Raw genomic sequence first — 14,642 nt, 5'->3', positions numbered from 1 at the left:
CTGTCTTATAACTGTCTGTTATTCTTAGTATATGAAAAGGAAATGCAATCTGTAAGCCATTTAGACAGAGTCACTTTTGAAACAGACAACCCTTTTATTTTGTCCAAAAAGGACACAAAAATCTGATCCAACTTTCTGAAAACTTTGGTCCTACGCAAACAGAAGTGGAGCTATCTGTGAACATCTAATTGATGTAACGTATACTCTGCCTTATTGGTATAATTCAGAAAGAACACAGGCAAATCCACAGATTGATTTAGATTACTTTCTGAACAAACTTTGGGTAGAAAAGAGGGATTAGTTGTTAATGATACTCTGTCTTTGTGAAAAACTATATAAGGAGGGCATATGGAGAGAGCTTGAAGTTCCGACACCCATCTGGCAGAAGTAATAGCTACCAAGAAAAGAGTTTTCCAAGATAAAACTTCATAACACAAGATGCTGTAGGTTCAAAGGGTGGAAAAACCAATGCAGATAGCACAAAATTAAAGTTCCAAGGAGCTGGAGGTTCCCTGATCGGGGGTCTGAGTAAGAATGTACCTTTCAGAAAGGCCTTACATAATCTGTGAGACATAATAGGCATTCCCATCTCGCCAGTATGAAAATTAGAGATAGCTGCCAACTGAACTCTGATGGTAGCTGCTGCCACTCCTTTGTCAAAAAGCTTGGAGAGAAATTCTAGAACTGCGGTAATAGGGCCCATAAAATGTACTACTTTGTGTTTAACAGCCCAATAAGAAAATCTTTTCCATTTGCTTGAATATAGTTTCCTTGTAAATGGTTTGTGGGAAGAGACCAAGATATGTTTAACTTCAGGGGAAAATTTGTAACACCTGGCTAAGCGTGGAATTGGAGCAGCCATGCTGTCAACTTGAGGGTCTGGATGGATTGGATGGAACGCTCCCAATGAGTGGGTCAAAAGGTCTGAAACTGGTTCCAGAATCCACGGTTCCTCTAGTAAATGAGTCCAGAGAAAGGGGAAACAAACTTGTTGAGGCCAGTAAGGTGTAATGAGAATCATTGTGCTTTTCAACATATTGGCTTTCTGAAGTACTTTGGGTATTAAGGGGAAGGGGGGAAAGGCATAGAGTAGTCCCGGGGCCCAATTGTGGGCAAGTGCATCCCTTGGTGACTTCCCTGGAGGGGGAATGAGGGCAAAGTAGCTGCTACATTTGGCATTCATGGAAGTGGCGAAAAGATCGCAGCAAGGCTGGCCCCATTTCTGGAAGATCTCTTCCACATCTTCTGGTTTGAGGGACCACTCGTGAGGTAATAGAATCGCTCTGCTGAGTTTGCCCACTATCACTCTGGATTTCCCCGGGATATGCGTTGCTATCAGGAAATGTTGAGTAGTGACCGCCCATTGCCATACTCATTGTGCTTCCCGACATAGGGGGTACAACTTGGTTCCTCCTTGCTTGTTTATGTACCATACCACTGACATATTGTCTGTTTGAATTGCAACTGTTCCTTTTAGAAGAGAGTGTTGAAGTGCCTGCAATGCATACAGCACAGGTCAAATCTCTAGGACATTGATGTGCAAGTGGCTCTCATGTTCTTGCGATGTCCCTTGGACCGTCATTCCCAGATAATGCTCCCCCACCTGATTTGGGAAGTGTCTGTGGTCAGTACTGCTGTTGGTTGTGGAAAAACAAATGGGCAGCCTAGGTACAACTGTTCTGTCTGTAACCACCAGTGAAGATCTTTCTTGCTTGACTCTGTAATGATTCTTTGGTAAGACAGAGGCAGATCCTGCATGGACCACTGGACAAAGAGTAACCATTGGAGATACCGCATGTGTAGATGAGCTAAGGGAACTAAAAGAATTGCAGCTGCCATGGTACCTAGAACTTTTAACACAACCCTGGCTTGAACCCTTTTTCTTGATATCAATACCTTGATTTGATGAGGAAGGGACTGAGTTCTCTTGGGGGTAAGTTTTAGCACCATCTGCTTTGAATCCAGTTCTGCGCCTAAGAAAGTAATATGCTGTGAAGATGACAAGGCAGATTTGTTTAAGTTTACTGTAACGCCTAGTCTGGCGCAAAGAAGCATTGTTTCATCCCTCGCCTGCAGAAGTAAATGCATGGTGGTGGCAGTCAGGAGCCAGTCGTCAAGGTTATGGAAACACTTGGAATCCCTGATGTCTTACGTGAGCCGTGACTACTGCCATGAATTTGGTGAACACTCTGGGGGCTGAAGTGAGGCCAAAGGGCAGGGCTCAAAACTGGTAATGACTGGCTCCCAGCCAAAAGCACAAACATCTCCTGGACCGCTTGTCTATTTTTATGTGGTAATACGCGTCCTGGAGATATATCGAGCACATCCAATCGTCTTTCCCTATAAAGGGAAATACTGAGTGCAGTGTCACCATCTGGAACTTTGATTTCTTTATGGATTTGTTTAGTTTGCTGAGATCCAGAAAAGGTCTCCAGTCCTCTGTCATCTATAGTACTAAAAAGAACCTTGAGTAAGTTCCGGATCCAATGTGGTCTGTGGGGACATTTTGGATGACTCTTTTGCTAGCAACTTGAGTACCTCTAGTGTTGTGTAGTCCTTTTGACCTTGTGGAATGTCTGGCAAGGACTTGTTTATGGGAAGGGGAGTAGAAATGGGGGTGTAGTATCCTCTGGATATGATTGTCTGTATCCATTTGTCTTGGGATATCTCTAGCCAGGCTTTTGGGTACAGTAACAAATGTCCCTCGACTGCCTCCAGAGAAAAGCAGGTGGGCCTCCTTTCAGGAGCGCTGGAAGGGCCTCCCAGAGAAAGTATCTCTGTCACCCTGATTCTGCAAACTCCCTCTGCCATGAGGTCGGCGTCTTCCATTAGCACCTCCCCCTCTGCCCCTGGGGGAAGTGTCACCACGTGCATCGGAGAAACCTTTTTGGGACTTGTGGAACCACATCTTTCCACCCTTCTGACCTTTGGGATAAGGTCTAGACAGGGCGGAAAAATGGACTCCCATGGCAGACAAGGATTTTCCTTCCTGCTCGCACCTGGTCAAAGTATCTTTCACCTTGGATCCAAAAAAGGATGATCCATCAAAAGGGGCATTGGTGAAGGAAGACTTGAAGGGTTCAGCAAAATTGCAAAGACGCATCCAGGAATGTCTCCTTAGGGAAATTCCTGTAGCTGCTGCTCAGCTCGCCCCATCAGCTGCATATGAAATCAGTTTCATGGAGGAATTGACAACCGAGTTGAGGGTGGAGAGCTGTGTAGAAACCTTGTCTGCAGTCCCCGAAGCTACAGTACCCTGAAGAGTATCTCCTAGTTCTTTAAGGAGGACCCTTTGAAGCCTCATAAAATGGGTCAGGTAAAGGCCGCTGAAGAAAAGGTATGCTTTCCATATCTGTGCATAGTCCGTGACTCTTTATTGGGAGGATGAACAGATGAGTCTTCGATAACTCCTTGTTAGTGGTTGGCACCACCACCATCTCATCTATAGGGACTCCTTTGGCAAGAAACCACTTTTCACTAGGGGCTGTAATAATTTTGTTGGGCCTCTGCGGAACTGGTTCCACTGTATCCAGGGAAGTCCAGGCCTTACGTGACATCACGTTAAGTAACTGATTGTACGGGGTGAGGGGTCACCCAGGAGGTGGAAGGATGAGATCCAAAAAACTCCAGGTACACCGATTCATTCTCTGAAGGGTTGGTGGGCTTCCATCCACCCCTCTGTTTCAGGATCTCAAGGATGTCAACAAAGGAGACATCCTTAGAGGGGGGACCACAGGGACCCTTTAGACTCATCCAAATCAGTGTCCAATGCAACTGACTCAGGGGAGTCTATGTGCTTACTCTTGCACAGTCTCTTCCGAGGGACTTTCTCAGAATGATACTCTGGAGAAGTTTCAGAGGAGACAATGCTGCCCATAAGGGCTTCCTGGGGCTCTGGATTTCTATGTTTGGGAGGAGTGGGTGAAGAAAAGAGCAACACTGGCACCTGGGAGGGAAGAAAAGATGGCTCCGAGAGTGGAGCTGTGTGAGATGACATCAGCTCAAAAGACCCCCTCACTCCGCACTGAAAAGACCCTCCACTTCGAAGACGCTGAGGATCAACTCCGAGGTGGAGCGGGTGGCTCCAAAGCTGATGTAGGAACTGAGCTCAACCTCACCGAGGCACTAAGGGGTAGAATCAGCTCAGACAACTGTTCGTGTCGACTCCCCTCCTCAGACCCGATGGGTGAGCATCGGCTCCTAGACTCCTCGAGATCCAAAGAACCCGAGGACATCGGAGCAGAAACCAGAACCGATGATCCTGAAGGAGGTCCTGGTACCGATGGTTCCACTCCTATCGGATCCACACTATATGGCTCCGAAACCAACAACAGAGTCAGAGGAGTAATTGAAGACAGTGTCTTGGATGATCCCGAGTCCTTTGGGGTTGGAGACGATAAAAATTTTTGCCAGCACCGGAGTCTTAACCAATGTTTTCACCACCCACTCCACATTGTCATCAGATAAACTCCTGGAGGAACAGGAGGATAATGAAGGAGATCTGGCCCTCTCCAAAATGGTCGATCTCAAGGTTGGAGATATCGGCTCCAACATAGGAGACCATCTCCTAATAGGTAACTCTACCGGCTCTGAGGATACTGATGGGACCGGAGAGGTTGATTTTGTTTTGTCGGAACCAAGAGCCCTCGGTTCCGAAGCAGTAACTTTTTTAGGAGGCTCTGAAGCTGGAGCCAAAACAGCATGTCGTTTGGAACCTGAATAGGAAGAGAAGAAGGCTTGGAGCTTTGAGATCCTTCCGAAGATTCCTGAAATGGACCTTTTAACAAACCCCTGACCATCAATTTATTTTTATGCTCTTGAAGGACCCTGCTGCTGAACCCATGGCAAATAGTGCAAGGGTCTTGCAAGTGGATGGCACCCAACCAATATACACAACTGGTGTGCCCATCCATGACTGACATCTTTTGAGTGCATTGATCGCACTTCTTGAAACCAGACTGCCCATGTTCTTTAGGCTCTTTTTCCTTTGACATATTCAAGGAACAAGCACAAACCAAAAGAAGTAAAGAAAGCTATATCAAAAAAACTTTTTTTGTTGTTTATACTCTAAACTGAGACTTTAAATGGTTAGCTATAATGCTCCAAGAAAAACAGGAGCCTACTAACTACTAACACACAAGAAGTTGAAAGGCACCCAGATTAATTTTTTGCAGAAAGCTGTAAGAAAAAAATGCCAAAGGATGGGTTTAACCACTAATTTAACACACTACATAAACTGCTCCAAGAAACAGGAGCCTACCACACCAAAAGTTCAATACACAACCTATCAGAGAATGGATCTAACCACTATTTGACACACTAGAAACTATCACTAGATGAAACATAATCCAATGATGGATATCCTCTAACTTAAGGGGAATCTCCAACGGAAGGAAGGCATGGGGACAGGAAGTGGCCTTCTAAGTTAAACGGGCCGTCGAGCGCCCTCTAACTTAAACGGGTCTCTCATAAAAACAAAAGGAAAACAATGCACGGAAGTTATAAGGGGTTTTATCTAAATCTATCGCACATTATAATACAGAAAACTGACCAAAAAGTGAAATAAAATCTACTCCGCCAACGAGCCAGTCAGAAGACATCCCGGTCACTTGAGTGGCAAATGAGATATGGGGATTTTACCACATGCAAAATGGGATAGGGGTTAGCCGTGAACCAGTGGAAGTTCTTGAGCTTTTGAATTCGTCCGAGTCAGAACCGATACTCAGTTCCAAACCCAACCAGCAAAAATTACAGCGAGATAAGACAACATAACATTGTTATTTAAAAAAACTCTAAAATGCACCTCAGTGCATCTAGAACCCCCATGGTTTCTGGGAATTATGTGTCCCCCAGATCCCCAGCTTAATGCAGTTGTTTCCTCCACAGTTAACACAGTACAGTATTGTTTACATGGGACATGTTGAAAGAATGAATGAATGACTGCAGGAAAAAAACTTTATAGAATAAGACAATATGAAAAAGGAAGAAAAAAATAAAGGTAATTTCTAGCCAGTTGAAGACACAGTAGACAGAAGTCCCTTGCCCTTGATTTTTCTCAGACAAAGGCAGCGGCTAAGACTGCCAGATATAAACAGTGGGAGGGTACCTCTTGCAACCCTACTTCTATGATGAAGCATCACTGGAAGGCTAAGTCAAAGAAAGATAGGAAGATATTTGTCACACTCTCTTCTAGAACTGCAAGGGACCTAGGAATGGTTTGACTGCAGCAAAAATCTTGGAGGATAGATCTCATGGTGTATGCTGCACCCACACACAGTTTGATCCACTGGAGTATGTCCATGAAACAGTGCTTTTGTGGAGTGGTCATTTGAGTCCCTCTTTTCAGCTATTCCTTGGTGACTGCACTTGGAACCACAGACACTTCTGCTTTGGTCTTTCCCAGCTACAACAGGGTTCACTGGTTTAGAATGGAAAGGGTCAGCTTACTCTTCCTTTACCAGGGACTACAGTTCAGGTCCTTGATGTCATATAGTTGTTTGAAGCATATTCACAATTTGCCATCATGGGAACAAAAGATCACGCTCAGGGGGCATGGACTGACACCACAACTAGATCTGGTGCATGCATCTCAAGTTCCTATTTTATCACTGCTGGGATTACTGTTAGATACTAATAATCCATGTGGATATGCACCAGGTCCAGGGTTGGAGACAGCTGCAGGACATCTACTCTCACTCTCTTTCTCATGGAAGTGGCAGAAAGTGGAGATCACCTTAGGTAAGGCAAATAAAAATAACAAGATCTCCACCTCTTACCACCCCCTACTTAATGACTCTCCTTTAAAAAAAAAATCAAAGCTACTGAAGTTCAACATGGAATATGCTGAGAACCCTCTGTACTTTTACACAAGAAACTCTAAAATGAGTCTGGGCTGAAGAAAAATTATGAACCATGTGTCACACCTCATGTAGAGCTTGTTATCAAGAATATCAACTTTGCACTCTGGAAACACGTACTACTCCTCTGGATCCTGCAAAGGCAGACAGCTACTAGATGACCTTGGGTCAGTTGAGTCAGAGCCTGACCAGGCATCCAAAAGTAGATTCCTACACGATCCTTTCAGTCCAGTACAAGACCTATTAACCAGATCATCTTGCCACCTGATACCTACACAGTGTTATCATCGGTGATGGATGCCATACAGCTTAAACTCTTTGCTCTCTACTTAAGACTTCTCCTTTAGAAAAATATTAAGGATCACGATGCTCGTAATCAATTCTTCTGAGGCCTCCTACTATTTCCTCCTAGAAACTCTGAAATGGGTATGTGCTGAGGAAAGAGAATGAGTTAGCTCATACCTCCTATAGAGCTTGTGATAAGAATATTATCAATACATCATGGAATCACAGAGCTGATATTTCTCTGGCTATTATAAAGACACATGGGCTGTATGTGGTCCTGGTTCACTGGCTTTAAGGTCTGAACAGGTATCCCAAATAAAATTCTTACATGATACCTTCAGTCTAACCAAAAACTCAGAATCCATAACATCCTGACAACTGATGAATACAAACTACAGGACTGGGTTAATTAGCAGAGCATACTAAATACTGCATACAATATGGTGCATTTCTAAGCCTAGCCATGCTTCTTAAATATATTTATAAGGTTTTGACACTATTTATTTTATTGGGGGTATAGCTTGGACATGGTGAGTGAGCATTTACAAGCATCATCGTTCTAGTGGGGACAAAAGAGGCAGACCAGGTGTACATTTAGGATTCTTCATTCACTGATCCAAGTTCAACTTGAATAAATGCAGGGAGGCACTTCATTTCATGTGAATAGGAAGTCAGTTCCAGAGAATGGGCTGTCTCTGAGACATATACTTGTCCCTGCAACTTGCCTTCTTTATGTTGCAGACAAGGTTTAGGCCCTTAGATTTGGTGCTTCTAATGTCATTTGTTTAGTGGATGTACACAAGGTCCACAAGGGCTGGTTTAGAGAATGCTTTGAAGGCCTGGCTTAGACCGCCTCTCAGCAGTCTCTAAAAGAATAAGTATAGGATAAGGCTTTGAGGCAGCCTGCACAGGACATGTTGTCTACACTATGTATTCTTTTTTGTGAGGATCCTCTGTGGAAGCTCCATTCGGTACATAAGCCTGGTCAGGTACACTTAGTCCTCAGTTCAGACATTCACAAAGAAATTACAGTTTCATCCATGACTAGAGCAGCTGGGCTTCCTTTGACATTTCAGTATACTAGGACTTAGCCTACACCTTGGTTTTCACCACCTGGCTGGCTGGATGTTTTATAATTCTTGTCATCATGGGTGCTTTACTGCTTGTGACTCTTTCCATTATTAGATTCACCAAGGAAGGCCTCTGATATTAGATACAACAGCTATGTTTCTACTGAACCATCTGGAAAAAAAAAAACAGTTGATCTATGAGAGGACTCTCCTCAGTGAGTCTTACACCTCCTGCCACCATCATCCAATGTCTAGATGGTTTCTTCTGCTAGCAGCGGTTACTGGAATTCTCTGCAAGTCAAACAAGTATACATGTATATATCCTTGAAACAGTGTAGACTGCAAATGTTCACTGTTTTTGTTTTTTTCTTTACTTGCAGGAAGTGTCCTTGCATTGTGGTGGGAGATGACATGTCAAGTTCAAACGTTGTGTGCTCTCTCTCAGACATCACTGTGAGTGCAAGTGCAGGTTACATGCACCCCCCCCCCCCCATATAGCAGTTTCAAAGAAAAACAGCATAACTGGAGTGAAAGACAGGATAATATCAGTAACAGATCCAGTAAGGATGTTCCCCGCATAAAACACATCAATGAAATGATACAGAAGGAAAGCATCTGTTATCTTCCAAGCATAGGTTCCTCATCAGAACACCACTATGTCCATTCTGTTAACGATATTGTACAGCATTAATGAAACTGTATAGGTGGGCAACATTTTTTTTGAGGATGTATGGGTTGAAAGGCTGATTGGTAGAGAGAACACACTAAGAAAACCAACTACTATTATATCCCAAAATTAAAGTAAGAGATCAGTGTGGATGATTACAACCTTTCTTACAAGAATACCAACAATGCACAATTTAGTAATTAAATACAGATTCACAAAAGGACTTCAAAAGAATAACATTTTAAATCTCTTTATCTTCAGACATCAAATATACTTTTTCAAAGTTTACTTGATCAGTTGGTAAGACACTGACTGCATCCTGAAGTTATAAAATATTACACGCTTACTTAGTATGAGTTTGTATGTTCTATTTAACATCTGACCATACCTTTTTCAGCCATTGTAATGAGTGAAGACTTCATGTGCTGACACTCTGAAAATAAATTAAAACTGTGTAAACAACATGAAAATAAACATTTATAACTGATGCACATTTTAACAAACACAATGTACAAAGTATGGCTTATATACATGTGGGTACCTGTCAGAAAATTAATACTACCTTGCTATTCTCAGCCTTCAAAATTGTAAATTCTCAATATGCAGAAACTATCAAGAAAGGCATACATCTACATCTATATCTATACTTATCTATATACCTATACCTATCTATTCTATATAACTATATCTACCTATCTATAAACAGATGGGTGTGTTTAAAATGTATGAAACATCAAAAGACTGAAATATAATAAGACTGAAATTGAAAAAGACCAAAACCCAAAATACTGACAGCAATTAAATTATACTAGGAGGGGGTTTATGTACTTTCCCAACTGCTGTATGACCTCAGAGTTGGTATATATATAATAAGCAAGGGTGTGGGGGGAGCGGGGGGCCTGCCCCCTGCATAAACTTTAAAAAATATTTCAAAATCTAACCACTTTGAAAAAACACTGAAAAATCTGACATCAGACACATTTTCAAGGCTTTTGCAGGTGAGCAAGGGGCAAACTGGATGGGGAAGGAAAACGAACTTATGTTTCCACATCAGGGTAGCCTGCCAGCAGGATAACCCAAGAGTAATGACTGCAACAGTGAAACACGATGAACATCTGGTAATATGCAAGAAACATATTATAACTGCTTACTGCAGTAAAATTATTTTGTGACATAAACATTACCTGGCAATTTACAATATGTATTCATATATTAGAATCTGACACTTAAATGGTGAGTTAACTATCTTCTCTGAAATCACTGTTCCATTATGAGCAATCTGCATATTTTCTTTTAAATTTCATAACGTAATTATTTTTCAGCAATATTTTACAGTTTAGAATATGCAATTCTGTCTCTTCATATGTATCCAAAGTAAAACAACTTAAAAAGAAACGTAATAAATAATTCTGCACTTACACATACACACAAACACACACACATTCATAAAATTTGACGGTTTGAAACAGAACTGATCTTCGTCTGCAAAACTCTTTACCTTGTACAAACAGCTTTTCAGAGGTGAGCCCTTTATCTCCATACCCCATTCTGAAAGTTGCATTATGCTGCTTAGTTACAAGTCTTATGTTCAAAACATATGTTGAACCATTTCTCTCACACAGGTCGTAGTCATCGAACCTAACTGGATGCTTTTCACAAGGACTGACACTGCTAACGTTTGTGTGCAGTACAAATGACAGGCCATTTCTGACCGTCACGAATCCAAACATTTTGTCTTGTACAGAAAATACTACTTCTCCAGCGCTTCCACAGCACGCTGTTTGTCCTGAAATCAGTTATGTATTTGATTAAATGGCTGAAACTGAAAAAAATGCAGCAAGCCAATCTTTACTTAATTTATGATGTCATCTTGTATAACAGCCTGAATTTCTTATTTTTTACAGCATTGTTATTTTGTGTAATTTGTTGTACAATAAAGAAGTAATATGCTAGGTTACAAATGTTACTATCTTCAATTTCAACAAATACAAATATTAGGATCTGCAATTTCAACAGATATTACCTGAAATGAACACTTTCTGCTTTCAAACAAGAACATCTTTGTAACTTTCAGGTTTTTCACTTGAACATGCATATAAGCTGTTACCTCGGCCTTCATTATGTGGCTAGTCATTTTTTGTTCCTCAGTATCTCCCTGAAAAGAGGGTACTTCCTTGAGACATCTGAACTACTCATCAACAATCCATAAATGTCCATCTATGACACTTGGTCACTACTGATTCTGAGTGCTACTAATAAAATGTATTAGCGCTACCTTAATGTTAGCATCAAAAGCATACCTGTCAACTGTCCAGATTTTTGCAGAACGTCCAGATTTTTGCCTCATATTTTTGGTCTGTTTCTCATAAAATTTGTGTTTTTCTGGCTACTCATTGAGGACTAAAGTCACTAAATAGTGACACACATTTGAGATTAAAACTTAACATCCTTCAGAAAATCCATGGTAAAGCAAAACTTGTTATTGTAGAAGCCTTATAAGTGTATAGAAGCAATATTTAAAATACGTCCCTGATTTGGGGCCTTTGTCCCCCCATTATTTTTATCTTTGCCCAGATTTCTTGCACTAACATGTTGAGGTATGTTCAAAAGTCCTATACAAATTCTCTTCTCTCCTCTCCTTCCTCTCAAAACAAATTTCACTAATTGTACACAGCCAGCTATTCACAGAAAAGCCCACCTGCTAGTTCATGGAACTGCATATTTACATGTAAGCTAAACAAATTCATAGAAATACATCCACTGAGTAATTAGTACATCTGGGTGTCGATTCAGATCTAATCTGACAGAAGTATAATGATGCATGCAAGACAACAAAGTTTATAAACCATTGGCACTGTATGCGGCATCCATGTCAGTCACTTAGTACATAAGGTGGGAGGCTGGTACATACGCATTGCCCACAGCTCACAACAAACTAGTACATGGTTGGTGTGTGAAGGTAAGAACAAATGTCTGCAGCAGTGTAGTCTAAACAGAAAAGGAAATGTGGGCAGGACTAATAATCATCATTCGATACTTCTCTGTCACAGTGGCTTTCCATGTAATGATGTGCCAAGGATTCTAAATGAAATGCATGCACAGAAATAGATGTTCCAGAAAGTGGAGCAATTTATTTTTATTTATTTTTTCTTCTTAAAGATCAAGTGCAAAAGTTTTTTTTTTTTTTTTACCATTTCTGTTTGTTATAATTATGCCTTCATCTTGTAAAGTGGGCTTTCTTATTCTTAAATTATTATTAAAATAGAGTTTGCAGATAACTGCAAGCCAGGACTTAACCGTCCTGCAGGACGGTTTGTCCCAAATAAATAAGTGGTGCCAAAACATGGACTGACACTAAATGCTAAAAATGCATTACTGTATCCTTTAGGAAGTCATCTAACCAAGGGATCTACTACACTGACAATACATCTCTAAGAGTTGACCCAGTTAGTCGGGATTTGGGAACTTATGTGGACAGTAACCTATTTTTTTACCAATATGTGTCCACTGTTGTAAGGAAGTCCTTCTGTACTGTACAGCTTATAAATAAAGGAATTGTGTCTAGATCTAGGGATGTCACTATACTTCTTTGCTTAATCCACATTAGGACAATCATTAAAGATAATGCCCCCTTTAGCACATATCTGTGTAGACACATGCAACAAGTGTAACACACACAGAGATGGTTTAATTAAAGGATAATAAGGCCTAAACAATATGTCCTACATGTACTGACTCAAACCTCTGTCACTATACTCATTATCCTACAGACTGCTATGAGGAGACCTGCATCTGGCATACAGGGCATCCTCTGACCCATTACTGATGGATTTAGTGCACATCAGCAAGTCAACTGGCATCAGAAATACTCATTCTAGGGATCTAAACCTCTTCTGCAACAACTAGTTTGCAAGGACAAGAACATCTTGCAGAGAATACTGCTATATGGAACAGACTCCTCATCCACATAAACAAAGACATTAGGAGGTTAACACATGGGTCAAGATAGGTAAAATGTAGTGGGAACAAAGGCAGGGGGTATGATGACAACAAAACAGGGTAAAGGTCATTAAAGGCCTAAAGCCACTTGGGGTGAAACAAATTAAAGTAAAAGGAGAACATGAGAGATGCAGGTACAAAAGAGAGAACAAAGAGAAATTAAGTCAAAGTGAAAGAACTGGTGCAGAGAAGCAGAAAAAGTGATTAACGAAGGACAGAATTAAAGGTGACCATACCTAACCAGCAACAGAAGGAAATCAAGAGAGTAGTGAGCAGAAACAAGCACTTAGCCACACGGTAGTGATAAATAATGAAAGGACAGAAGAGTCGAGGCAGGCCTACATGGTGAGTATAGAAAGGACCAAGGGTAGAACAGTCAGGTAGGTATGTAGCAGAGGTGGCAAGGGTTGGGGTTCCACTGGAGTGGTACAACTTGAGGTAGATAGGTTGCAAATAAGAGGGTTAGTAATAAGGGAGAAGGAAGTGAAAGAGTTTAGGATCAGTTTAGGGGAAGAGGAGAAAGATTTTGTGACTAAACACTCGATTAACAATAGGAGTCCTGAAAATGGAGAAAAAGAGTCAAGATTATAGTTAAACCAGTTTAGGGCATAAAGTGAAAAAGACAAGAGGCAAGTGCTGCAAGTGGCTACCAAAAGATGGGGTGTATGCATCCTGAAGTGCACCTAAGTAACACTACCTTTAAGAGCGGACATTGGAAGCAGCAGCAAGCAGGGCTAAGGTGGCTGCAGAAAGATGTCAAACTAGAAAATGAAAGCATTACTCACACTACATGCCATAGCCCAGATGAAACAGTACATTACAGAATTTTACAGTGTCTGTAGCAGAATGGAGGCAGACCTGAAACACAGTCCATCTCTGTGCCAGCATCAGCCTTTATATTAGCTGAGATGTGACGAGGTGGGTTACAAATGTATATGTCAACATTTGTACTTTTAAACTACAATGGAAGGGAAGTTTTTATACGATATACATTTATTTTTTTTTTAATTTTTGTTTCTATAAGACATATTATTAAAATAAGGTTCCATGATGGCATATTTGTTGTGCAGATTGTTTTTATTTTTGTGTTTGTTTACAATGGAAGGGGAACAGGTCCAGACAAGAAGAAGCAGAGACAAGCGTTTAGGCAGTAGACAGACAAAAATGGCACTGGAACACATCACAGGTGCAAACAAGGATAACCTAAAGCATGTCTATCAGATTTTATTATGAAATGCAGTATGAGTAGGAAGGGATGAGAGCTGTAATGTGTGTTAGAACAAGGTAGGTGGATGCTGCCCATGCTACAAAGTCACTGGCCAGTGACAAGAGTGGATAACATTTAGAGATGTTTGAAGTGACAGGGAAGGGAAGGTGAAAACAGACTGCAAGGCAGATAAGGGAAGACACTTTTAGAGGAGTATTCATAGTCATTTGTAAAGAATGCAAGATGCACACAAGCTGTTTCGACATATCTGAAAATACTGTTCTGAGTCACAGACCCTCTCAATGGCTAGGAATTCCCTCTGTGCACTTTAGTCAATGATGTTCTGCATGATATAAGCAAAAGCAGTATTCCATGGTAGGAAGATAACATAAACAGCCTTCTCAGCATTCTCCCAAGTTACAATACTTGCATTATTTTGGATTCACAGGCACCCAAAACTATGCAAGTGGTGGGTAGGGTTCCAAAGGCATTAACTGTCTGCCATATTACTCTGGTGCACACCTATACATATGTTTGGTGAAAATCTATATAAGGTA

The 14,642-nt window shown here is 41.2% G+C and overlaps 1 protein-coding gene across 1 annotated transcript in view; it reads right to left on the bottom strand.

Annotated features, from left to right (window-relative positions):
- LOC122809196 overlaps positions 1 to 14,642 on the bottom strand; it is a 640,703-nt gene that overhangs the window by 391,991 nt on the left and 234,070 nt on the right. The window contains exon 5 of the mRNA XM_044080502.1: positions 9,268 to 9,312. Coding sequence (XP_043936437.1) covers positions 9,268 to 9,312 — 45 coding nt within the window. The remainder of the gene's footprint in view (positions 1 to 9,267; positions 9,313 to 14,642) is intronic.

This window comes from Protopterus annectens, chromosome 8.part0, assembly GCF_019279795.1.
Source record: "Protopterus annectens isolate FY-2018-M chromosome 8.part0, PAN1.0, whole genome shotgun sequence".
Classification (NCBI taxonomy): domain Eukaryota; kingdom Metazoa; phylum Chordata; order Ceratodontiformes; family Protopteridae; genus Protopterus; species Protopterus annectens.
This window is presented reverse-complemented; position numbering and strand designations above follow the sequence as displayed.